Source organism: Cajanus cajan, chromosome 11 (genome assembly GCF_000230855.2).
Source record: "Cajanus cajan strain Asha chromosome 11, NIPB_CcT2T_4, whole genome shotgun sequence".
NCBI classification, from domain to species: domain Eukaryota; kingdom Viridiplantae; phylum Streptophyta; class Magnoliopsida; order Fabales; family Fabaceae; genus Cajanus; species Cajanus cajan.
This window is the reverse complement of record NC_138527.1, coordinates 33,423,928-33,451,719: the sequence shown is the minus strand read 5'-3', so window position 1 is coordinate 33,451,719 and position 27,792 is coordinate 33,423,928. Positions and strand designations below refer to the sequence as shown.

The window sequence follows — 27,792 nt, the reverse complement described above, 5'->3', positions numbered from 1 at the left end:
GTCCAGCCGGTTCGAATCTGAAGCTGGATTGGTTATGCAGTCGACCCGTTTCAAACCGGATTGAACCGGTCAATTTTCCGGTTCAATCGGTGAACCGGTGGGTCAAACCGGTTCAACCACTTTTTTTTCTTATTTTTTTAAAAATTTTTTTAAGGGATCATAAATCACAAAAATAAAAATGAAAATTGAATCTCTTAATGAAAAAGCAAGGAGTCTTATTAAATATAACAATGACTACTTGTTCTAATATATTTGTTTGCGATATATACAACTTAAATAACTTTTACAGTATATTATTAATTTTAAATTATATATTTAATAATGCAATATCTATGTAAATATTACATATATTATTTTGTGATATTAATTGCAAGCATATTATATATGTACATATTATTTATATTTTTAATTTGTATTAATATACCGTTTAACATGTAATTTTTTTATGTATTTTTTTACAAAATAAAAATAAAAATAATTTTAAATAAGATAGAAAAATTGAAATTTAAAATAAGATATGAATTTATTAAAATTTATAAGTATAAAATATATTTAATATAAATATTTTTTAATAAAAATTGAGTCATGCAGTTCAACTAGTGACCCACTGGTTCAACCTTTGACCCACTGACCCAGTACCTTAACCGGTTCGATGACCGGTCCGGTTTTTAAAATTATGAGTGTAACTATGCTGTGTTTTTTTTTTTTTACATAGCCGGGTAGTTGTTTGAGTTTAGTTTAATTTTCCCACTCTCACACCACCACAATAAATAGGAGAAACAAATTATTTCACATCTAAGAAATTAGTTTATATTATAGAAAAAATTAAACAATTGCAAAATGTCCAACAGTAAATCAGAGAAAGTATATATACATACAAGAAGCAAATCAAAGGATCAAACCCTGAGCAGGAGCAGGCTTGGGAGACAGAAGCTCACTATCTTCTGATGCTTTTGGGGTATCAGCAAGGACCTGTGCGTAATGATCTTCCAATTTTCGATTCTGTTGCTCTTCTGCATCCTCCACTTTCTCTTTTGTCTTCCGTCCCACTTCCCCTGCAGCCTGAGAAACTCTACTAAAAGCACTTGTTACCCAGGAGGCTCCAGTAAATACATAGCGATTCTTCATTATGGCAGAACCAGCATTACTAACTGTCTGTTCTGCAGCCGCAAACACTGATTTGGTCTTTTCAGAAACCTGAAACTTTTGGTCCACTTCTCGAACTCTATCACTCACGACTGTAGCACCGGCACTTATTTTCTCACTAAGCCCAACTTTCTGATCAAAAGATGCAACTTTTACTGAGGCTGCGCGCGTTAACTGGTGCTTCTCGTCAAAAGACTTCGCTTTGTTCACAGCATCTTTCCCTAAGATAAAGCCCATCGCTAGCATGCCAGAGACTACATCCTCTGCCTTTCTTAAAGCAGATTCAGCAACACCAGGAGTTTGACTTGCCTGCAAAAATATTTGTAGTTGTAAGGCCAAAACAGCCATGTTACTTGTGCACAATACTAAATAGTAAAGGGTATTTGGAGGACTCAACATTTTTGGAAGCTACGGCAGCAGGTGGAAGCTGGTAATCTGGATCCAGAGTTATTGTAACTGACATATCGACTATTGTCGCTCCCTGACATAAGTGAATCTAGGTTATATTTTCCCATACATTGTTGATTAAATGAAGCTTTCCACAGAAGAGATATAGAACAAGTTTTGATGCCATTAGTATAATTACAAGCAAACAACACTATTGAATATATACCCAAATAAAATAATACCATCAGACAGATGTCCCACATTATTAATTTCAGCTAATATACCATACTTCAAATGGATATTATTTTCAATCACCACAAAAATAATTGTGCAGAGAAAGAAGACAGCTAGTGGCTGGTAAAGCATACAACAAATATGTTTAGTTTCTATAAAATAAAAGAATTTTGATTTTGGTCTTTAAAAAAAAATTCTCTGTTTTCATCACTATAAAATTTAGAATAATTGAATTGGATTCCTACAAAATGAGGAAATTTTAATTTTGATCTTTAAAAAAGTTTATTTAATTTTCATCTTTCTAAAATCTAAAATCACTATAATTTAAAAATAGATAAATAATATTTTTTTAAAAAATATATTAATTAGATGTATCATATGCCATACAGTTGTCGGTTGTCACTTAACTTATTGATAAACACATGTATAATAACAAGGATCATATAATAATAAAGACTAAAAACAATAATTTTAAATTTTAAAATGATATAAAATAAATTTTTTTTTTACTGAAATTAAAATTAAAATTTACTCATTTATAAGAATTAAAAATATATTTAAGCTTATAATTTTATATTCAATATCATTCTAATGGATGATTAAAATGTCAATAATTTCGGTAATAAAAGGTTATTTCAATCCAAAGCAGAAAGGGGAAAGTTTTCAGCATTAAGGAAAACAGTAAGCAATACAGCAAGCATATCCAATAAAACTTGACAAAAGAGACTAATGAAAGCTTCCTAATAAGTGCTTCAATCACGGGAGATTCCTAGATTCTCAAATAGATTTTTTTTCTTCTACATAACTCTTTAATTAATACTTACCAAAAAGTTGAATATTTCAGCACAATGTATGCCTTACGAATAATGATAAATGATTCTATAGTTATAAAGCTTGAAAACTCAATAATACTGAAATGAATATGAGATTTTTTGTTGCTAAAACAAACTTAATACAATACATGTATAAATTTAATTATGGCAAGTGGATTACCGAAAGCAGTACTGCAGTCTCAGCTCCCTGTGAATCCTTGAAGGTAATATAAGCAATTTGAGATCGTTCATCATGACTGCATCAATATATATAGACTTAAAATTTGTATAACAAAAGTTATAAATGAAAGCAGCCAAAAAAGGGGATTGCACGAAACCAAACATGATAACTGACCTCTGTAGTTCAACGAATTCAATATCACCAGAGAAAGAAAAGAACTCCTTAATGTCTTGGTCAGTTGCTCCCAAGGATATGTTGCTGACTTTAACAGTTTTTATCTGAGAAAAAGTAGAAATATTATAACTCTGAATCCTGAAATTGCAGAATACCTTCTTCTTCATATGTAATAAATTCTGAAATTTTCTAAAGGATAAATTCAAATTTCAAAAGCATATTATTCAATTATACTTACTATTAAAGATAACTCCCCTTATGGTGTCTCATATGTATGACTATAATTGCTTCTTATAATATATATTATGAAGCTCTATGTAAAGAAAGAGACTAAGAGCGGATGATAAAAGATTCAGAACATACATCTATATGCCTCCTTTAAAAGTATAAATTATAAGTGTGTGTCTTTCCACCAAACAATTTTATTTGAAAATTATTAACTACATCATAAGCATAACATTATTCCACAATCAAGCACTGGTATAATGAAGTTGTAAGAATATCCAGAAAATATTTCATAACATCATTTGTTGTATTTCAGAGAATTTCAGAGTACCTTCAATGATCTCTTAGGGGTCGTTTTTCATATTTTATAATATGTTTCCTTATTTAATTGGAATTGAGTCTAGTATTAATATAAATAACTTTAGTATCTTAATTCTTAACACATTATAATATTATTAAAAGTCTCCTCCCTCTCTTTTCCCTCTCCCTCTTCCTCCTTCCCTTATCACTGACTAAATCCTAAAATTTCAACAGAAGTGATCTACCATTTCCAGTTTCTCGCTATTCAATAATATATGTCATTTCCAATTAATTCCATTCCTTAAAACCAGGGAAGGATCAGGAACTTACCAAAGTGGGGAGGGGCTATTTTCTTTCTCCCTTTATAATTGAATATTTAACTTCGAATAATGCAGTATATTAGTTAAAGTTTACAGGTAATAAAAACCTATTGAAACTTTACAATATTGTTCATTATGTATTTATTGAAAGTTTTTTTTTAAAACAATTTATTCAATTAAATCCATTTTTCAAACAATTTTATACTATGATATATTGATAAATAGATGAAAATTTAAATGGAGGAGGGACCAGGGAGCAGGCTCGCTCCCCTCTAGATTTATCCCCTCACTAGATCCATCCCTACTCGAAACCCTCAACAACAACAATTACCATCACCACCTTATCCCACTAAGATGAATTTTTCATTCCCATATCATGTTTCTTTCATACAGCTCTCTTGTGTATCTATTAAGGCAGGAACAACGCCAACTCTTAAAGAGGCACATATATTATGTGCAACATGCATATCTAGATAGGAACCACTCAATCTTTGTTGATTACAGATAGTTAAGCGTTTCATATCAGCATTACATTCCTAAAGTCGAAAACTAATTACGAACACTTTTTTCATCCGTTCACACATCCCAAAAGACAAATAAACCAAAATCCAATCTCTGAAATGTTCACAGGCGCCCAGAAATAACACTGTAAATGGAGACAACATGTCAAACTGAAACTATAATCTATCATTTTTTAGCATCTTTAGACAGTTATCATTTCTTGATTCTATTCGCTCAAAATGGTTTAAGCAACGATAGAGTGCATTTCACTTTAAGCTCAAACTTTGAGTATCAATCACAAAGCAATTAACTTCACACCATTATAAATCTAATTTCAGTAATCTTAACACAACATTTATGGATCCTACAGGTTCATATGCCAAAAATACCAAACGCTAAACAATCGCTAGCAATTAAAATACACGAATTAAACAATCAAATGTATATTTTGAAATATTTTGAAACTCAATTGTGGTTGTATGAGATGCATTATATCGGTAGAGAAGTCTAATAAGCATGCCAAAAAATCTTCAGAAATCTTAACGATGCAAAAAAAATCGTAGGATAAATGCGAATGCAGAGACGGAGGCGGTGTGATGAGAACTCACCGTCATCAGATAATGATTTCGGATAGAGATCTCCGGTGACCGGAAATCGCTGCCAAACTCAGCTCTGGTCGATGGAACTATACGTGCTGCGCGCGCGGAGCGTGTTACCGAAGAAAAATATGCCACTAGATTTAAGAGGTATTGAACGCACGTGCCGGGTTACAGTTGCACTTGAGAACTTTATGGATTTGAGGATTTTAAATTACCAACCATGAGAGTCCGTCTGAAACTTGAAAGTAGATCTTGGAGTGAAAAATAGTCTACCCGAACAAATTCAATATTACAGTAATTCTCTATTTTTCTACTTTAAAATAATTGTATTTTAAGTTTTTTTATATATAAATCAGTAAAATTAAATCACTTCATATTTCTATATTTTAAATTAATTAATATTATACGTGATTAATTCGTATTTTTAAAAGATGATTAATTTTTAATATTATTTTTTATTATTTAAAAATATAATGATACAATCATTTAAAAATATGTACATTAAATTAAATTATCATTATAAATTAATAATAATTGTTATACATTATTTTTAGTATAATATTATTGAAATAATTTTATCTTTTTAATAAATGTATTAGTTTTATTGTGATGATTAAAATATTTATGAAGAGATAAACTAAAAATATAATATTACATTAAAAAAATGAGAATATTATTACTTTATGACTTTTTCTCATACTAAAATTGTAATTAATTTAGGATGTGAAAAATAATAAGTAAGTTGAATTCTAATATATGAGTTCATAATACTAATTGAATTAAAACTCTCACCATGTTCAGATTTATTTCTTTTTTTACGACTTGATTTTTTTGATGGAAACCTCTAAACTTAAAAAGATAAGAGAGTAAACTACATTTCTAAGGTGGTGAGGATTGAGAGGATAGTTTATAGTTATCTAGTTGATAAATTATATATTAATATTGATAGATAAGAATATAATAAAAAATATTGATAGATAAAAAAAGATAAGAGAAAAAATAGAAAAATAATGAAGAATAAATAAATGAGATAAATGAAAAAAAAAATGAGATAGAGAAAAAGAAAGAGGAGAAACAAAAGAAAAATGAGAGAGAGGAAAAAGAGAGAAGAAAAAGGTAAGGAAACAAAAAATGAGAAGAAATAAACTAGAAAAAAAAATTATGCGAAATCTCAAAATTTTTTGTGAAATTGTTAAATGAGTAAATTATATGTAAATTTTATTAAAAAGTCTTACAAATTTTATTTTTCAAAAAAAATCATTAAAATTTCTATGATTTTTAATATCATCAATTTTTTTAAGAGAAATTTTTTTTAATTGAATACCATCAAATTTGACATACTTAAAAAATAATTGATTGTCTTAATTGAATATTATAAAATTTTAAAATATTTTTAAAAAAATCATAATTATCTTAATTAAATATCATGTGACTTTTTTATATTAAAAAAGTTTTGATTGAATATTATAAGACTTTTTTACAATAATAAAACCCTTTAAGATCTTTTGAAATTTCAATCTAATACACCCACAAATTATTACTCAATAAGATAAAATCATATAGAAACAAGTGAATAATTATAGCACACGCGCGTGCACACACACACACACACACACACATATATATATATATATATATATATATATATATATATATATATATATATATATATATATATATATATGTGTGTGTGTGTGTGTCTATAATTTCGTAATTTCATTCTCTCTTTCACTCTCAGTCTTTTCATTATTATTCTTCTAAATTCAATAAACTTTTTCCATATATATAATTTGTGCACAAGCATCTACAAAATTTTGAAAATTAATTTACCTTTTTTTTTCTAAATCAACCATACATATAAGATTAGTATGTCTTTTTTTTTAATCAACCATACATATAAGATTAGTATGCGTGTTAAATGATTATCCAAATCCTAAATTTATAAAAATGATTAATGTTGAACATCTAAAATCTTACATAAAATATCATTTAAAAATATTTTTTTATATATATTTAGTCACTTTTAGAGATGTCAATAAAGTAAAACAAATATAAATAATAATTTTTTTACTATCCACTTGTAAGATAAAGACTCATTTCTGTATAAGTGTAAGTATTTATTAAACTAATACTTGCATATTTTTTCAATATATATAGTAGATATTCATTAAAAAAAATGTTTTATAAATAATTTTTATTTATTCTAATTATTTTGTTAAAAATAATAGTTTAATAAAAATTTAAATTATTCAATTATTGTACACAATTTTATTAATAACAAATTTTTAATCAAGAATTTTATTCAAATATTATTTGTTGTGAATTTTATCTAGGAATATTTATGGGTACAAATGCTTTTGTCATCCCTAATTACTCTAATTAAGACTTTGCTCCTATTAGTAGCATTAATTATTTTTTTAAATAGAATGTAAATTCCAATTAAAATAATAAAAAAAATATTTGTACCGCAAAAAGATATTAGTCCTTATATAAAAAATTAGTGTGACGAAATAGATGTTAAATAGTGTCATTTAACATTTTGTGTTTAATTTTTTAATGATTATGTTAATGATAGATTAACGTCACTTAATTTTAAAAATTAGAAAAATTAAAAATAGACTTTTTTTTTCTCTTTCCTATCTCTCAAACAATCAATCACAAAGTTAATTAAGATTAACTTTTAAAATTAACGATCATACACTGTCGGTCTATAATAATTTTATATAATTAATTAATTAAAAACATTATTAATATAATTATAAAAAATGATTATAGTAAAAATCAATAAATCAATAATTTGTAATTGAATGATATAGTCCATAGTTTTGGTTGTGCAAGGCATAAACATTTGACATGCATCATGTGAGCTTGGAGTGCGTTTCACGAACTCGCAATCAGAATCCGCCACGCTCATGTTATGAAGATTTGGTATCTTATAAGTTTTTCAGTATGATTGCTGGCAATCATATCCATTTAAATTTAATGCATAAAAAAATTCCATCGAAAATTGAGTTTTCAAAATATCATTTCTCAATTTTCTATATACATAAGAGAAATTGATAGATAGATATGGTGAGATTTGTTAATATACACTTCTATTTTTCCTGTTAGAATGAGTGTTTTAATAAATTTCAAGTTTATTTTGTGAAAATTAAGATAGATATATATATATATAATAATTTTTTTAAAAATAAAAGTAAGAGTACATAAATAAATCTTATAATTCTTTTAACATGTGTATATTTGTTTTTAAATAATAAGAGAAATTGATAGATAGATAGATATGGTGAGATTTGTTAATATACACTTCTCTTTTTCCTGTTAGAATGGGTGTTTTAATAAATTTCAAGTTTATTTTGTGAAAAAAAAAAAATATATATATAATAATAATAATTTTTTTAAAAATAAAAGTAAGAGTACATAAATAAATCTTAAATTTTTTTTAACATGTGTATATTTGTTTTTAAATAATTATTTTAGCGAATTATGCGTATATATTCTAATCAAATTAACTTATAATCTACTAAAATATTTTATTAGTTTGGATTGAGATCAAAGTCTGACTCACTTAACAAGTCCACGTCATTTGAAGATTGAATCAAATATACATGTGAATAATGAATATCACTTTAGCATGGTCTTTCTTTAATCCAGTAAGTATAATTAGTTTAGACATATAATTTGGTTTTTATACTTGTGTATTTTTATTAATATTATTTTATTTTATTAATTTAAATGTATTTATGATTAATTGTTGTGAGACTTTAGGGATTTAAAAATCTCAATGAACTTTTTGTTGTTTATAATGTTATTTTGAGAAGAGATCGGATTAACTATAGTCTCGAAAGGGTATTTAAGTTTTTTTTAATTTAAATTTTATAAGTTCAATTCTTAATAAAATTTAGAGAAAAGTTAGAAAGAAGAGTTCTGGAACTAAGATTTCCTTCTTCTTTTAAGATCTTAAGAGAGTGTTAAGATCCATTCCCTGAAGTCAATAGTACCCTAGTTGAGATTCAAAGCTTTCGAAACTTTATATCTGAGACTGTAGCTCATTGGTACAAAGTTTCCTCGGAGGATCTCCATCTTCTTTTCTACCTCTTTTTTGATTTTATTTAGAGGCAAGAGAAGTTTGTATGTTGATTTTCTGGTGATGTATAAGTTGTATACTGCTTGAATCCATTAAATTCGTGGTTGAGTTGATGATTAGGAGATGAAATCATCATGTGAGTTTTTGGTGTTTTGAACCTTATTGAGGAGAACATTGGTGTCTTAATCATATGATTGATGCATGTTGTTGTTCTGGTTGTAATTGGAGTGTTTATGAGGTACATTAATGATTTATGGTATTGCATGTTGGATTTTCCTAAGTTACAAGTGCAAAAAGCAAAAGTTGTGAATCTGCCAAATGTAGAATTCATCGTAGCGTTAAGCGTGATATAGGCCAGAGGCTTTCGGGCGTGGGATTGGTAGCATCAGACATGATTTAGATGATAACTCTCTCACTTGGTCACATCGGATGTGGTTTGGGTGTTAAGAGTGGATGCTTTTTGATTTCTTTAACTTGATGATGTCAGACCCTAACTGAGTGACACTAGGTGTGATCAAAACAAAAGTTCTTTGTCTAGACAACACCAAAACCAATGTGATGATGCCAGATTTGAGTCAAGCAAAGACTATTTGCCTGAATGAGGTCGGGATGGGTTTGGTCACACCAAGTGTGATTGACATAGGAATTCTTTGCCTCATTCACATTAAGCACATGTTGTTTGGCAACTAGTATAGACAAGCTAAAGGATCTTTGTCGTAATGACATTGGACGTGGGAATAATGACCCTAAGCGTGAGAAATACTTAAGGATAATTAGTAGTTTATTTGACCAAGTGTTGATTATTGGGTTTATTAATGGAAATGCTCACAAGTTGTGTGACTTTAATTCCTCATACATTGATCTATGATGATGTATGTGGATATTTATATTGTTAAAAGTTGTATGTTGTATAGTGTTGAGGTGGCTATGTTAAAAATGCTAAATGCATGGAGTTGAGTTGTGTTGATTGACTTATGATTAGAAGAAAAATGATGTTTTAAAATATAAATATCTCATTATGAGGATATAGTGTTGTGGTGCTCTGTGATCCCAATTGTTGAAAATCTTTCTCGATAAATCGACTCTTAAGTAGAATGTTGAGTCTTTTTTAGGACTTTAATTGATATCGTATGTGAGTCAGGTTAAGTCATACATGTATAAAACAACCATCGTAGATTTGTATAAGTGCAAGACCGAGCTATACGTGTACAAAGTGACCAAAATAGGGATGGAAAAAATATCCACACCCGCGGGTATTTGCGGGTAAAACCCGCTACGAATAATAAATGGATAGGTTAATTGGGTACTCGCAGATAATGAGGATGGATAATTTTTTACCCGTTTATAAACGGGGCGGGGGCGGGTATGATGATATCCATACCCGCAGGTACCCGTTTAATATTATTTCTTAAATATTTTAATTATCCTTGTATCACATAACCCTAAAACTACACTCTTTCATCTTATTTTCTTACAAAAGTGAGGTTGATAAAGTTACCAACATGTGTTAAACATGTTATAGAATTATGTTGGATGTAATTTGATTAATTTTCTAGCTTTGATTGGACCAATAAGATTTATGTATTTTAAGTTGTTTACTTTCGTTTGAAATTATGAGATTGAATTATTGTAGCTTTGTGATATGAGACTTTCACTTACTTGTGAGATTGATGTATTTTAAGATATTTATTATCTTGTATTTTTATTATTTCAACAAAATTAACGTTAAATACAAGTTCAAAATTAACATTGAATTTTTATTTTTAATACTTCAATGACATTAAATATAAACTTAAAATTATTTGTAATATAATTTTTTTAATTTCTTAAAAAAATTATAAATATCCATCGATATCCATGGGTATTCAAGAAATTCATGGATACCCGCTTAATGGATACCCGTATGAATATGGGGTGAGTATGATCCCAATTTTTATCTAGCGGGGCAGGGAAGAGTTTACTATTACCCGTCCTCATGGGACCCTGTTGCCATCCCTAGACCAAAATCAATTAAGGTACAAGGTCGAGGGACAAAATTACTAATTAAATACCAGAAGGGACGCAGTATTTGAAGGGTAGTCAGCAAACTAATTTCATATAGACTTAATTATACATGCTAAGACCATGATAGGTTCACACCAAAGTTGTCCTAACCCTAACATGAATAATGAATTTTCCTTAAGTGGCGAAATTCGAGAAATTATTTTATGTTATGATTTTTATCTAGATTTATTGTTGATCTAATAAGCCCAAAAAGATCTCTTTGTTAAGTTAGTTTGGTAAAATCAAATCACTTAGATTGTCCACCTATGTCGTAAGAGATCTCTAAGTTGAAATGTGGGATGACACATTGTGTTGTTGTGTTTATGAGTTGTGTAGTTGACATGCGTTGATACATAGAAAAGTTGTCTAAGTTATTACGTTGTGGAACTATAATGTTGATCAATTGTTTTGTTTGATAGTTGTAACTTTCACAATTTGAGTTGATGTGTTGATTTGTTGTATGCTGTATTGTAAGTTGACATGTTGCAAGTTGAAGTGTTGTTGTGTTGGTTAAGTTGAAAGATGTATGAGTTATATAGTGGGGTTTATACACTATGTTGCTATGCTAAGTGTAAATTGGTAGTATAGTTGTATTTTTACTCCTATACTTGTTATTTTTTTTTTTGGTTCGTCCCTGGAGTATCCACCGCCGACAGCAGTGACTAATCTCCTCGCTACGTTGGAGGCACCTCAAAGGGTGGGATAGCTGGCCCCAAGATTTAACGCGGCTGCATACACAAGGCAGGATTCGAACTCCTATACTTGTTATGTTGTTTATGTAAGTTTATCCTTGCATATTTCTTTGTAATTCAATTGAGATGCTTGTAACACCCCAATTTTCAGAACACTTATTTTTATTTTATTTCCATATTTTATACTAGAAAATATAAAAGCAAACTCAAATTTTTGATACATACAAATATGATCTATATTTTGAGTTCTACTTAATCATGATTTTTAATAATTATTTTGAGTCAAAGTACGAAAAGTTATAAAAATGATGATTTTGCCTTTTATTTCTCCGTAAGATAAGGGTTAACATGAGAAAAAAATGTTCAAGAGACAATAAAATGTTCTTCTCAGCTTATAATCATGTCATATATATATATATATATATATATATATATGAAAATGTAATTTTGTGAATTTTTTCTAAATTTTCATAAACTTTTGAAAAAAAGACCACAATGTCCTTACTTGTTTGCTAAGGCTAACTAGTATCAACTTAGCCTTCAAACCTTGTAAAAGTAGAAATGTCAATTAATTTTTAGATGAAAATACAAAAATATATTTTTCATAAAAATTTGGGTATTTATTAAGTTAAAATAAAATTAATATGAATTTTTAACTCCAAAACATTAAAATAATTAGTAGAAATTCAAAAAAATATTATACAAAATTCTTTTAAATCATATAAAACTTAACTTTTATATCTAAAAAACTATCCCACAAAGTTTTAATAAAAATTGAATTCAATTGATATAAAAAATAATAAATCTTGTACAAAAAACATTCTTGAATCGATACTAGTACAAAAAAAGTCTTCGTATAAAGATAGTAAGAAGAAGAGGAGGAAATTACTTTTCTACCCTTGTCACCCCTCCTTGCAACCCAAGTCCTTTTTCTTTATCTTAAAAAAAGTGCAATTGATTTAAATGAAAGTTAAGTAAATATTACATCATACATTAAAATTTATCTTATCCTAAAGCTTATAAATTTCCAACCAACCCCCTATTCTTCATACACAAAAGCCACAAAGAACCCCTTTCCCCTTCTTCCTCAAATTTTCCCCTATCTCTTTCTTTTACACTCCTAAACAACACTATGATAACCTTCCAACATGGTTCACCATGATACTAATTATCTCTCCTGCCTCCATAGCTCCATTTAAAGATACCAAAGAGCTTCTCTATAACTTTACTACTATTTTTCACTCATCCAAGATAAGAAGGAGTGAGAATTAATCTCTTGTGTACTCATTTTTTTAATACTAATGTTTATATATTGTATCATTATTATTATTATTGCTTCACTATAAATTCAGTATTCTATTGTATTATGGAAATTGTGAGAACCAATCTAGATGTTATTTTGTTAAATTATTTTGGAGGAAATACTTTAAGTTAAGGGGAGACTCTGCCAAAATTTCCCATAAATTTTTAAAAGTTATTTTATATTTGTCTAGAACCAAGAAATTTTATCTATAAAATTGTCAGCCTAGAACTGAATTAAAATTTCATAACTCTCTGTCTACTTATCCAAATGATACGAAACTAGTCTTGTTCGAAACTAGACTTAAAATGTTTTAATTTAGACTATATAATCACTCAAAAAGGATTTTAAATGAGGGAGATAATAACTCTATAACATTGCATATAAGTTTTGGAAATTCATGATAAACTACCTGACTATATGAATTTACTATATCAACTACGATTGGTTTTCAAAATATTTTTATATATTTCAAAACTAGACTTGATGAACTTTTCATCTATATAACTTTTATAATTTGCAAATAAGATTAACTATTTAAAATAAAATTGTTTTATGGGAAATGAATATGGAGTTTCCAGAATTCTTGGAAACTATGAACATCATATTCAAAAAATTACTATAAATTATTTAATACGAGTTAGATCATGATTTTTGATTTTCTGGGAAATCATTTAAATGTACTAAACACTACTAAAATATTTAACTATTTTTATAAGGTTATGAACCTCAAATTTTAGTTTTTGTATAAGTAGTTCACTGGAAAATTCTTCAAGAGCATGTGAGATTGTGTGAATTTTCATAATTTTGCTAAAAACACATTTTACCATTGTAGAAACTAAATATATATATTTTTTCAGCGATATAAATATTTAGTTTTTATTTTTTTTCTATTTTAAAAATATACTATAAACAAATTGACTACTTAAAGCAAACCAATAGAGTTGCATTTTAACTAGTTTCTTAAATAAATAGATTTTTAAGGGGTTTTATTCCAATTATTTAGTAAAATATTTTCTTATTAAGTTAATTCTTTACTATTGAGGATAAGAAATAAATAACAAAAAGTTGTTTTGATCATTTACTATGATTTATCATCTAGTTTACTATTTTTTCAAGATAAAATTATATATTATCAAATAAATTTTTATTTTATATAGTTATGTTTCTTTCATAAATAAATATATTGTTATATATCCTTTCAAACTCAATAAAAATATAAATAATTATAATTTCTATATTTACTTTCCACTAATTTATCTAACCTTAATTTTTACTATAATAATTAAATTTATAATTATGGATTGATACTATTATATCTTAGCCCTAACGTGTCATGCGAGAAATTCCTAAGAATAAATGTATAAAGATTGGTGCTTAAAGTGTTTGAGACCAAAAAATTCTTTAAAAATAGATGTTTATAATTATATCATAAGGAATATAATGACGTGACGACACAATGCCTTGCACTCGAAGTTACAATTTAATAAAGTTGAGGGATCAAAGACAAGGAGTTTTACACTAGTGGGTAAGATTGTGGATTGATATTGTTGTATTTTGACCCTAATGTATCATGTGAGAAATTTCTAATAGTAAGGGTACAATGTTAAAGATTGGTGCTCAAAATGACTAAGACAATTTTTTTTTTTGAAAATAGATGCTTACGACCATATCATAAGGAATATGATGACGCGAGAAACATGTGACAACATGGTACCTTGCACTGGAAGTTACAACTTAGTAAAGTGTTGAGAGATAAAAGGCATGGGGTCTCACACTAGTGGGAATATCTTATGGGTAAAGTGTTGGGTGGTTGAGAAAACCAAGGGTCAAGATAGCACCTTTTACTTGAATCTTCACTTAACCAACTCGACAACCCTAACAACTATTATAGCATTCTAGAATTGGTGTGAGAGTATGTCTCAAATTTGGACAACAAAAAAAGAATTCTATTGATATATTGAGATTCAACCAGAAGATAAAATTGCACCATTTATAAGTAAAAATATATGTATTCTTAACTAAAACATGTATCTTCATCGTATACATAGAAGTTTTAACAACTTAATTAATTATGATGTTAATTTAATTAACATACAATCAATTACAAATTTATAACCTTAGCAACATAAAAATATCAAATATACATTATCTCATATTAATAGACAATAGATTACCATTACAACACTTTTCATCGATTAACCCATGCTCTACGCCATTCTTTGTATGTTCCATGTTATTCGAATAAAGAGTTTTTATCTCCCTCACGTTAGTCACCAATCCACCTGTGTTTGCGTCTAGGGTGGAGGAGACATAGAGCTCTTAAGAAAACTGAGTAATCTTGGTTAAAGTCATTGTTGATTGCAACGTCAGGAAAAAAAAGAAGCCTGATTTGAGTCCCAGTGGAACAAACACGTGTCCTGTGGGTCCACGTGGACATGCCGGTAGGGAATTACAGCCAAGAATTATATCCCACACCGAAGAAACTCGCTGACTGACTCATCATCACCAAACAAACATTCCACGCTTCCATTCTCTCTCACTTTCCATCTTCTCTGTCCCCGCTGGCTTCGGACATCGGAGCCTCAAATTCGCCACATTCTCCTATCCCCCTACCCAAACACCCACTCTCCCTTCTCTCTCTCCACTCCACTCCACAATTCAATCCAATCCAATCCAATCAAATCTCCTCCAAAGAAGAAAATAAAACAAGTTAGGGTTTCGCACTCTAATAGAGAATGAGTTTTCAGGACATCGAGACTGGCCGCTCCTTCGCTTCCCGCCGCAACCTCGTCAACGGCAGACAAGACCCCACGCACGCGGTGGCTTCCGGCATATTCCAGATCAACACCGCCGTCTCCACCTTTCAGAGACTCGTCAACACTCTCGGAACCCCCAAAGACACTCCCGAACTCCGCGATAAGCTGTCAGATCATCACTCTCTCTCTCTCTCTCTATTGTTGTTTGCATTGATCGGATTGCGTGACGCTTCTCGTTTAATGTCACTCGCAGGCACAAGACGAGACTGCACATTGGACAATTGGTGAAGGATACTTCGGCTAAACTTAAGCAAGCCAGTGAGATTGATCACAATGTTGATGTTAATGTAAGGCATTCTACTTTAATTGAGTATTCAAATAGTCTTAGACTTGTTTTGTCGATTTCTGTGTTTCAAAAACCACTGAATTTGTTGCTGAGGTGGTACTTTTTGTAGTGTGCGATCTAGCTTAAAATGGTTTTGGATTCGTTTTCGAAGGAATGCATGTGTTGTGAATGTTTGTTATAGTTTGTGCACTGATTTTTTGGGTGACGGCATCTTGAATTGTTTTTTCGTTGAGGAAAGAAAAAGAGGCATTCAATGTCTTGCTTGTATATGTGCAGGCGAATAAGAAGATAGCAGATGCTAAGCTTGCAAAAGATTTTCAGGCGGTGTTGAAAGAGTTTCAGAAGGCGCAGCGTCTTTCAGCCGAGAGGGAAACAGCTTACGCTCCTTTTGTTCCAAAAGCAGCTCTTCCATCCAGGTGATTAATAAACTGTTACTGGAATGTTAGAATCAGTCATTAGTTGTCAATAAATATTATTGATCCGGTTTTATCATTGTTGTTCTGCTCTGGAATAGCGTACTAGAAATAACCTGTCAAAACTCGGAGCATTTAAAAAGTGTCCTTATTTTGAGCTGGAACCCTGTTTATACCGAATTATATTCTAAGAGCAAATTTCTTATTTTTTAATGTGATCCCGTAAATCACACGGAATGTTACTTATTATTATTAATAATCTGAGGTTTAGTAACAATGGATAATAGGGAATTTAATGTGTATATCGAGAACGAAACTTTACTCCGGATGACAGGGAGCGGGTGACAGTCAATCTCCCATCTCAAAATTTTCATACAGGAGCACCATGGAATTCCCATCGAGAGGCAGGCTTTATCATTGAACACCATTAATTTGCAAGATGATGTTTTCATCAACCAAGCCGGCTTCCACAAAGACAATGCTCTTCTACTTCGCTTCACTGCTGTTTTGGAGAATTCAGTGGGTAATGTGCACATGGCACCCGCTGGCAATAGCTTGCAAGTTTTCATCTTGGAGAATGGGGGTTCATTCTTGATGAATATTAACTATTCGGATTCTATTATCCAAGTAAAAAGAAAAATCAGAGATATGCCGTTGTTTGCAGTTGAAACTCAAAAGATTAGAATTGTACTGTCTGGGCCTTTTGTCAACTGTGTTTATTGACCTGACCTCTAATTGACTGGGCATCGGCTATCAAACCCCTTTTGTCTTTGTTAGAATAGGACTTGGTCAATGGTCGATTGCTTCGCAATAGCAAACGAGACAAGGCGTCAGGATTTATGAGATCATACATAATAATAGTCATAATGACATGATTTGTGGGATAAAAGTTATAATATCATGAGTTGTGGGATTGTTAATAGTAATAAGTAACATTTCGTGGTTTATGGGATTGCCCTAAGAAATAAGGGATTCGCTCCTACAATATAATTTCAATATAAATAGAGATCTCCGACTCAATTGGCAAACAAATTACACTTTTTGAATGCTTTGACTTTGGACAACTGCTAGATTATTTATAGTATGCTATTCCAGATCGGAACAACTATAAATATTCTGATTGATTTGATTAAGTTGTAAATATTCTTATTGATTAATTAGGTTAAGCTGTAAATATTCTGTAAATTAAAGAATCAGCCTCTATTGTGCTCATATTGTGATCGGAATATCCTATTTCCTTTCTTGTTGTAATCTGTGATTTTGGCATATTACACCCTATTTTTATATTCCTTTCTTGTTGTAATATGTGATTTTGGCACATTACACCCTCTTTTTACAAGGGGATGGTCAGTCGCAAATGGGGTTTTAGTTTTTCTAATGACCGGGTCATATGGACCCAAGCCAGATTCTTGCTCGTTTCAAACTCACACGGGATCAATGATCTCACAATTGAACTGGGAGGATCATGAACACATTGCCATCCCACTCACCAGTGATACAGGCAACTATTCAATACAGCCAAGGCAGCTTGGCCCCTAGGATTGTGTGATCCCATGATCTGATGCATGATTTTAAACAGCACTGTGCGTGTGACTTGCATAGAAGTAGCTTTATGGATTGAACTGATTCTGATCAATGAATAATATGTTTCATTTGGTGAACTGTTGCGCTTCTTTAGTTGGTGCTTGTGTGTTGTTGTTTCTAATTTCTATTTTTTTATTACCTGTGCATACAATACCTATGATATGCACTTTTCTTTTGCTTGCAGCTATACAGCCAACGAAACAGACATTAGTTCTGATAATACTCCAGAACAGCGTGCCCTTCTTGTGGAATCCAGAAGGTGATTTCTCTTATCTTATTGATAGTGAATGAGTGATTTGAAGATTTATCTTCATGACAGTATTTCCTTTTTTATCATACTTATCAACTTTGGATTATTATCATTTATAATATTTGATGTGACTATTCAATATTTTGAATGTAATTTTACATCAAATATTAGTCAAACATTTGCAGGTTTATGAAGCTGGAATATAAGTGATAACAAAAACACATTATTTCCCTGTTTTGTGTGGTTTGATAGAACTGGCAACATGATAACTGGCAGGATATACTCATCATTAAGTTGGATGAAAAACTTAACATCAATTTATTTATCCAAAGGTTGCTTCTCAAATTCAACCAATTGCATTTTTAATATGTGGTGGCATTGAAACTGTGTTATCTTTCTTTTTCTGTTTTTCCCTGGTGGGGCAAGGGAGTTGGTGATGTGATCAGTGACAGGATTCTGCCACATTTTTAAACATGATAAAAAACTGAACTTGCAGTTGTTATACTAGAACACTACTTTTCAAGCTCGACCATTTGCATTGTTTTATTTCCTAAGCTATTGCATTATTGTTGCCACAGACAGGAGGTATCATTCTTAGATAATGAGATTGCCTTCAATGAGGCTATCATTGAGGAAAGAGATCAAGGCATTCAAGAAATCCAGCAGCAAATTGGTGAAGTAAATGAGATTTTCAAAGATCTTGCTGTGCTTGTCCATGAGCAAGGAACAATGATTGGTAACATAGTTTTTTCCCCTTGTGTTTTTGTTAAGTATACAAATTATTGTATTAAATCTATTTTTCTATTTTAATGTCTAGACTTGTTTATGTTATTTGATGTCGAGAATTTCTATTTTGTAGACGATATTGGGTCCAATATTGAGCATTCCCATGCAGCAACCGCACAAGCAAAATCTCAACTTGCCAAAGCTTCAAAGACGCAAAGATCAAATTCATCTTTGGTAATATATAAATTCTCTTATTTATTATTGGATTATTCGTTTTAGGTCCTCTTTTTCTCACATAAATTTAAATGTGGAACTTCTTGAATATGATTCTATGGGCTAATTGAATTGAATCCTTCATGACATCAAATTGAACTTACGCAAGGCTACACTTCATTGGAATGACAAAGGCCTTGTCTTGCACATTTTAAATCTATTTTTGGGCGTTGATTGCTTCTTTGATGGTTTTCTGTTTGCATAGTAGATACCATTTTAAGTATCTGTTGAGAGAGGGATTTAATTTTGGGGGCATGGTTGTGGGGTGGTGATTGATGATGGATAATATAACAATTACTTTCAGTTCAATTTTCTAATTATGGATGATTATATCATCCTGTTCTTTGATCCCACTTTTTGAGTTTTTTTTTCCCCCTTTTAAAGCTTCCAGTTTCTTTGTTAATCTCGAATGTTCTTGTTTGTTATTATTTGTAGACATGCTTGCTTTTGGTGATATTTGGGATCGTGCTTCTAATTGTCATCATTGTCCTTGCTGCTTAGTCAAAGACTCAATTCTATTATGAATCAGATGCACTATTTACTGAGCTGCAGATAGGATCTCCCTCGATGATGATTACACTGAATGAAATTTTACCAGATCTCATGAATACCGTGGCCTTGTCTCATCAGGTTTCAGTACAAGATGTGGGAATATTAACATTAGTGTATCGTTATTTTATTGTGGGGTGTATGTTCTTGTTTCTTGGTGTTTGGGGCTTTAAGTATGTGGCACAACCTGCTTGTTGTGCAAGTTATCTTTTTGTTTCCTTAATAAAAGAAATATTAATTCGTTCTTTACCTGTAAAGTCAACTTGGAAGTTTGCATTGCTGACATTTCTTAGCAATACTTCGATTAAGGATTTTTTTTTTCTTCCTCCCTTTGATGTGTGGGGTTTTCCCAAATTTGGATGCATGCTCCATGTAAAATAATGTAACTTAGATTAAAAGAGATTTAAAAGCAATATCATAGTTTTAGAAAATTATAACAGTCCTTGAATCTAAGTTTATAATATTACAAAAACAGTTTTTGAGTCCGAGTTTGAAATATTACAGAACAGGCCCTATAATGCACCTCTTCACCACCTCTCCTGTGAACCCTTCTAGCTGGAGCTGCTGTAATTCCCCCAACTCTCCATCTTCAGAAATCAATCACTTGCAACTGACAATCTCTTCTTGTCACCATTTCTCTCCGTGAGATTCAAAAGTCACGAACTTCACTAATAGTTTCTTATTGTCCGTAATATGTGTATGAATTTTTTTTGTCAGTCATGGTGTATCCAATGCAAGGTGACTAACAAACAAGCATAACACTTCGAGATTCGAAAGGTATATATATAGAGGAGAGTTTAAATGACACTGGTGTAATTTTTACTAAGTGTTACACCGCTCAATAACTTTATATTAAATGCGAATTTTATAAATTCAACCGTTAAATTAAAAGTTCACATCACTTAGATCATATATACAAAATTTTATATTAATCTAAGAAGATTTGATACTTTTTTTTTATAAAACAAAATTGACGTAATATATTCATTTCAAAATATACTAAAATATGAACATTTTGATCACTTTTAAATTGTTCAATTTTAGCAAAATTTGATATACACATATAAAATGATATGAATTTTCAATCTAACGGTTGGATTTACAAAATTCACAAATAATATAAAGTTATTGAGTGGTGTAACACTTAGTAAAAATTATACCGGTGTCGTTTGAACTTTCCTCATATATATATATATATATATATATATATACATATATATATATAATATCACCGGTATAACTTTTACTAAATATTACACCGTTTAATAACTTTATATTAAATATGAATTTTGTAAATCTAATTGTTAGATTAAAAGTTCATATTACTTTATATGTTTATATCAAATTTTGTTAAAATTGAACAACAATTTGAAGGCAATCAAAATGTTTATATTTTAGTATATTTTGAAATGTATATATTACGTCAATTTTATTTTATAAAAATGAAGTATTAAATTATCTTGGATTAATATAAAATTTTGCATATATGATGATCTAAGAGTAAAATTTTTTTAATCTAACGGTTGGATTTATAAAATTCACATTTAATATAAAGTTATTGAGCGGTGTAATACTCAGTAAAAGTTACACCAATGTAATTATAACCTCCCTTTATATATATATATTTATATATATATATATATATATATATATATATTTATATATATATATATATATATATATTTATATATATATATATATATATATATATTTGTATTATAAATGCTTAATCTATGAATGTTTTTACCTTATCACCTGGAAGTTTATGCAACTGTATGCATGTACGTATGATCATTTTATTTAACTGATTTCGCAATATCAAGGAAGTTTTACTTGTACACAAACCAATTTTGAAGAGATTAATAAGCGATTCTGCGGACAAGACCAGGCATATGACAGGTAAAATTTGCAAATATTTTTTACTTACTGTAATGTGTATGGAGGCATGGTTGATGCCTTAACATTTGTAAGAAGTGGAAAGGTTGTTGCCAAGACTACGAAGGATTACAGAACCTGATTTTCATGTAGAAAAACACCAATTATTGTTTGCTTAAGAACAATTGAATCAGAATCTCCCTTGGACCCGGGTTACTACTTACTAGTAACAAAGGCTGGGACTATGAGATTTTGGACTATTTTCCTAATAGGAGTTATAGCATCTTGTCGGCCTGGGATTAGCGTAGTAGTCCCACGTGCATGCATCGGTTAATTCTGTAAACTATAGCAGGACATAAACTAATAAGCTAATGCATGATATGAATGATCCATTTATACAAAAGTCAGAACAATTGGAGAATTAATGGGGAACAAGGATCTGTATCATGCGGTAAAACCCATGATGGATCAAATTTTTGGAGTCATCCCCATAGATGGCGAAGCGACATACTTCTTCTCTTCTTTAATATTAGTAAAAAATAAATAAATTTTATGTATATTAAAGAAATTAGTTATTTATATTAATTTGATTAATTCTATAACTTTCTTTCTTAATTGTCCTTATTATAATTGAAATATTATGTATTAATTAAGAAATATTTTAAAGAGATTATCATTAAATAAAATAAAAATATTTGAAATTTATTTATATTTAAGATTTTTTTTTTATATACTTATAATAGAAAACAAATGGAGCTATACTATGTCGGAAATTATGAAGGCATACTATGTTTTCCTGAATTGGTAGTTGTTACTTGTTACTGTTATATGATGTTTACCAAAATAAAAATAAACCAATAATAGCTTTCTCTTGTCACAATGTATACGGAGTCAACTGGCGTTATGGAACCTCTCCAACTAATCGATTCAGCTACAGGTCCAGAACGGGGGAGGAATGCAAAACTTACTGCCACTCCTTAGATTCTTAACGTTTGGTAGTGGTATTTTCCCATTTTTTTTATATAAAAATTACATACTGTCATAGGAGTTATCTAACAAATCAAAATGTTAACAGTTAAATTTCTACAAATTTAGGTTTGCTTTTCTAGTTTCAATGCCAGGAAAAAAAAAAGTAAAGCTTTTTTGCACAAATAAGCTGATCTTGGTGGGTAGGAGGAAATGGATGAATAAAGATTGGATTGGACAAAAGAGAAATTTAGCAATTTAACACACTCTTTTAAATGTAATTTTTATTATTAACTACTAAAATTGTTAATTTTATATTTTATTTAATTTAATGAATTTTTTTTTTTGGTAAAGAATCAAACTAAAAACAGCAGACAACTCAAGACACAGAGTCTCTCCCTAACGGTAACAAGATAAAGTCAGGAAGACTCCTCCAAAATACATTGGAACCTATGTTCCATACACCCCAATTAGCAAGCGTATGAGCTACTGAATTTATCTCTCGAGGGATATGACTTACGTAAACTACCCAGTCCCTAGCTAGCATGCGCTTAATACGACGAATAACATCATAGTGCTTATGCAGATAATCCCTATCCGTTGACCGATCTTGAAACAGCGTAACAACTTCTAGGCAATCACATTCGCAACTCACCTTCCAAAACCCACCTTCCCAACAAAACGATAAGCCATCCTCCAATGCCAACAACTCGGCACGTAACGCATCACCATGTAAAGCTCCACGCGAGAAGCCACCCCGCCACATACCTGCCTAATCTCGAATTGCTCCACCCATCCCCATAGCAGAAGTTCCACTCAACCAACTCCCGTCCGTGTTTAGTTTGACCCACGGATGCTCCGGAGGCCTCCATAGGGCTTGCTCCGCCCATAAGCGCCTCTTAGCGTTATACACACTGTTCTCCACCGTAGACAGTATCACCTTCCGACGGACCGTCGAAATCGTCCAAAGCTCGCCGTTAAACAGCATGTTATTCCTAAACCGCCAAACCCACCACAAGGTGATGGATAACTTAATAGCAACCGTGTGCAAAATAATCCCCTTCAGCCACTGAAAACAATCCATTATAGAGAAAGACCACCCCACACTGATCCCGCCAGACATCAGCACCTCTCGCGAATACGGGCAATCACAAAGTGCATGTAAAATAGTTTCGTGAGGGCAAGAGCAACGTGAACATGCACCAGACTCGGCCAACCTCATATCAGCCCTAACCTGATTCGTTGGAAGAGCTGAATGAAGGCATTGCCACAGAAAGAACTTAACCTTCTCAGGGATCATTAACTTCCAGATCTTCTTCCAAACTTCATCCCCCTCTATTGACAATACCGTGGTCAGAAAACGATACCCAGATGCCGCTGTATAACAACCCGAGCTATCACCCCTCCATGCAAAGTGATCCAGCCCCAAAGAGGAATTGACGACACTCAACCGTTGGACCGAATGTATCAGCTCCGCCGGGAGAATAATATACAAGGTAGTGAAGTTCCAATCTCCACTAACCTAGCAGTCTGCGACCGTTTTGTTGGTGTCCTCAATGTGAACGAATGGAACTTTCCTGCACCAAAGCCCAGTACCTGACCAGTCCGTGTACCAAAGGGATGAGGCACCCGACCCTAGCTGAGGCTCGAAACCCTCACGAAGAGAAGGAAGGGCCTTAATAAGACTTGACCAGGTTGGAGAAGCCCCCCGCCTGTTTTGAGCACACAGGATAGAGTCTCCATGTAGGTATAGATTGCTGATGATTTAAACCCAAGGCTTCTGTGGAGCCGTAAGCAGATCCCAAACTAACTTTCCAAGGAGTGATACATTCACCCTTCGCGCCTCCCTAACCCCAAGGCCACCGAACTCCTTGGGTTGAGTAACAACATCCCAACTCACTGGGGACCAAAACCGTGTGTTGTCAGATTTTGCCCAGAGCATACGACGACAAGCCTGATCAATTCTATTACACACTGCTTGAGGAAGCCACAAAGTTTGCATGCTATAAACTGGAATAGAGGAGATGGTAGACTTCACCAGACACAACTTACCTGCCTTATTAAGAAGCTTGGACTTCCAAGCCCCAAGTCTACCCTGGATCTTATCCATCACATCATAAAAATCTGCACACCTCGGCTGACCATGAGTCATGGGAAACCCCAAATACTTCTCGATCCGAGCCGTGTGGCCAATCCCAAGCAATCCCTCCAACATATCGATCCTCCTCTGTGAAACCCTTCTAGAGCTCACTGGAAACACCCAATTTCGTCCGGGGGGCATACAAACGAAGAAATGGACGTCTATTATCAAGAAAAGGAGCTCCCAATCATGGAAATAACAGGACATGACATCAGAAGGCTAAAAGCTCAAAAAAGCTAGTTTTAGTAGCCCGGAACGGGCTGTTCCAAAACTGGAACGGGCTGTTCCAAAACTGGAACGGGCCGTTCCAATTTACAAAAAGAGCCTAAAACCCTAAACTGGAACGGGCCGTTCCAAAGTTGGAACGGGCCGTTCCAGGCTCTTTAAAAAAGGCTAAAACATACATTTGGAATGGGCCGTTCCCAAATTGGAACGGGCCGTTCCAAATAACAAAAAAGGCTTAAATTCTTAATTTGAAACGGGCCGTTCCAGAATGACATCTATGTGTTAAACACGCCTCTGGAACGGGCCGTTTCGATTTCAGAACGGCTCGTTCCAATACACTAAATTAACACGTAACGGCCAGATCCAGAACGGGCCGTTCCGATTTCGGAACGGGCCGTTCTGGACCCTGTTTGAAGCCTATAAATAGACAGCTTGGGCACATTTCTAGAGGACTCCAAAAATTTCGTCCAGACTCCTTAGAGCACGAAATTTCTCTCTTTTTCTCTCTCCCCCTCTCTTTTGTATCTCTTGAGATTTTTGTGAGGCATTGTAGTGTGAAGGGTTGCCACAAAGCACCTAAAATCTTCCTGTTTTGAAGATTCAACAGAGCTCATTCAAGAGGTATTTCAGTTAATCTCTTTCTCCTTTTTTATTTATTTCTTCTCTATAATAAATATTTTATAATAAATATAATCATGTAGATATTTTAGAATTAATTGTACAATTTAAATTTCAAATATGTAAATAAATATTAATAAAGGGGATTCAATATTTAATTTATTAATTCTTATCATGTTAACTTCATCATAGGGTACCGATTAAGGGCGTTGTAGGGGTATTTAATACCTTCCCTACACGTAACCGACCGCCAAACCCAATTCTAGTTATCAAGGCCATTATTGGATCTTTAAAAATCTTTTCTTTTTCCAATGTTTTGAGTAAAATATTGGTGGCGACTCCATGAACTCATTTTTTAAAACCATTAATTGAGGATTAGTCTGGTGTCCGGGTATTCCTTAATTGATGAGACTTTTAAAAGGATGTCTAAACCATTAGTCGCAAGATCGGAAATTTTTGGGTTGCGACACTCACAAACTTAGACTTAGTCAAATTGAATCTCAAGCTTGATGAGCGCGAAAACTCCTCCAAGATTGACGCCACCAAACGAGTTTGGTCCTTTGAAGCTTGACAAAACAGTAAAATATCATCAGCAAAGAGAAGGTGTGAAAGCGGTAACCCCCTAGGGGATAGCTGAATCGGTTTCCAATGACCCTCCTGGAGCAACTCAGAGATCCTGAGGGCTAGGCGCTCCATGCAGAAAACAAACAGATACGGAGATAATGGGTCTCCCTGCCGAAGGCCACGAGACAGAACAAAGGATGGTAATGTGCTTCCATTCCAAAGGAGTGAAATTGACGAATTCTTCAACCCCCACATGATGAGTTAAATTGTGATTGTTGGAAATCCAAACTGCACCAGCGTAGACTCCAAAAAATCCCACCTGACCCTGTCATATGCCTTTTCAAGGTCAATTTTTAAAGCCAAGGAGCCCACACCTGAGCCTTCCTTCGTACGAAATGGAAGGCTTCTTGAGCAATAATACTATGGTCACGAGTCCCCCTCCCAGGGATAAAGCTGCCCTAGAAAGGACCAATGACGCCCTGCAGGAAGGGTCTAAGACGAGCCACAATCACTTTAGAAATAACCTTCCAGGCAACATTACATAAGCTTATAGGACGAAATTCTTTGAGGCTAACCGGATGGTCCACTTTCGGAATTAACACCATTTGTGTCTCTAAGAGTGATCTGTCCGAGAACCCCAACCGAAAGGCATCCTTCACTGTACGCCATAATTCATCACCCACAATAGGCCAATACTGCTTGAAAAAGAACGGTTGAAACCCATCCGGTCCTGGTGCCTTGAACGACTTCATGCTCATCACCGCCCGGCGAACCTCCTCCTTCGTGACTGGGACAGTTAAGGCAGATTGGGCCTCAACTCCCAGGCCAGGTGGAACCCCAGCATGCATGTCTAAAGACCCTTGTTCGTTGTTAATCGAGAAAAGCTCCTTAAAGAACCTGACTACCTTAGTTTTCATTACCACAGGATCTATGTGCCAAGACCCATCTAGTAGAAACAACCCCTGAATTTTGTTTCTTCGTCTTCTCGCGAGAGTTTGAGCATGGAAGAAGGACGTATTACGGTCCCCAAACCTCACCCACTTCTCTCTAGATTTCTGAAACCATAAATACTCCTCCTGAAGACAAGTTTCGTCCAACTCCGCTTGTATGGCCTTTTCTAAGCGCGACAGGCTCTCTGATTCCCCTATCTCGAGTTGTAATTGTACCCCTTTAAGACGTCGTTGGAGAGCCTTCTTTCTAGTAATGATATTCCCAAACACTTCCTTATTAAACTTGATGGCATCTACACGAACAACTTGTAACCAATTAGCAAGGGTCGGCGTGCTATGGCACCACGCCTCCCTAACAATTCGCTCAAAATCTTTGTGGGTGGCCCATGCAGCTTGGAATCGAAAGGGTCGATCATGAGACTTGTCCCTTGAGCCTTCATGTCGCAGTAAAAGAGGGCAATGGTCAGAATAGACCCTGCACAGATTCTCAACATATGCTTCCGGAAACATGGCTTGCCACGCAACATTACACACCGCACGGTCTAAACGCTTC

The 27,792-nt window shown here is 32.4% G+C and overlaps 2 protein-coding genes across 2 annotated transcripts; one reads left to right on the top strand and one right to left on the bottom strand.

Annotated features, from left to right (window-relative positions):
- Window positions 1-771: 771 nt before the first annotated feature.
- On the bottom strand, window positions 772-5,117 carry LOC109788694 (binding partner of ACD11 1). The gene is made up of 5 exons (XM_020347480.3): window positions 4,889-5,117; window positions 2,935-3,038; window positions 2,761-2,836; window positions 1,544-1,627; window positions 772-1,455 (listed from the first exon to the last, which is right to left on the bottom strand). Exons 1-5 carry the CDS (start codon window positions 4,892-4,894, stop codon window positions 889-891), a joined length of 837 nt encoding a protein of 278 aa, XP_020203069.2. The 5' UTR covers window positions 4,895-5,117; the 3' UTR covers window positions 772-888.
- A 10,361-nt stretch (window positions 5,118-15,478) lies between these two features.
- ATSYP24 (syntaxin) lies at window positions 15,479-20,227 on the top strand. The gene is made up of 7 exons (XM_020347492.3): window positions 15,479-15,927; window positions 16,014-16,107; window positions 16,383-16,522; window positions 18,288-18,362; window positions 18,932-19,089; window positions 19,213-19,313; window positions 19,788-20,227. The coding sequence occupies exons 1-7, from the start codon at window positions 15,740-15,742 to the stop codon at window positions 19,851-19,853; spliced, it is 822 nt and encodes a 273-aa protein (XP_020203081.1). The 5' UTR covers window positions 15,479-15,739; the 3' UTR covers window positions 19,854-20,227.
- Window positions 20,228-27,792: the final 7,565 nt, after the last annotated feature.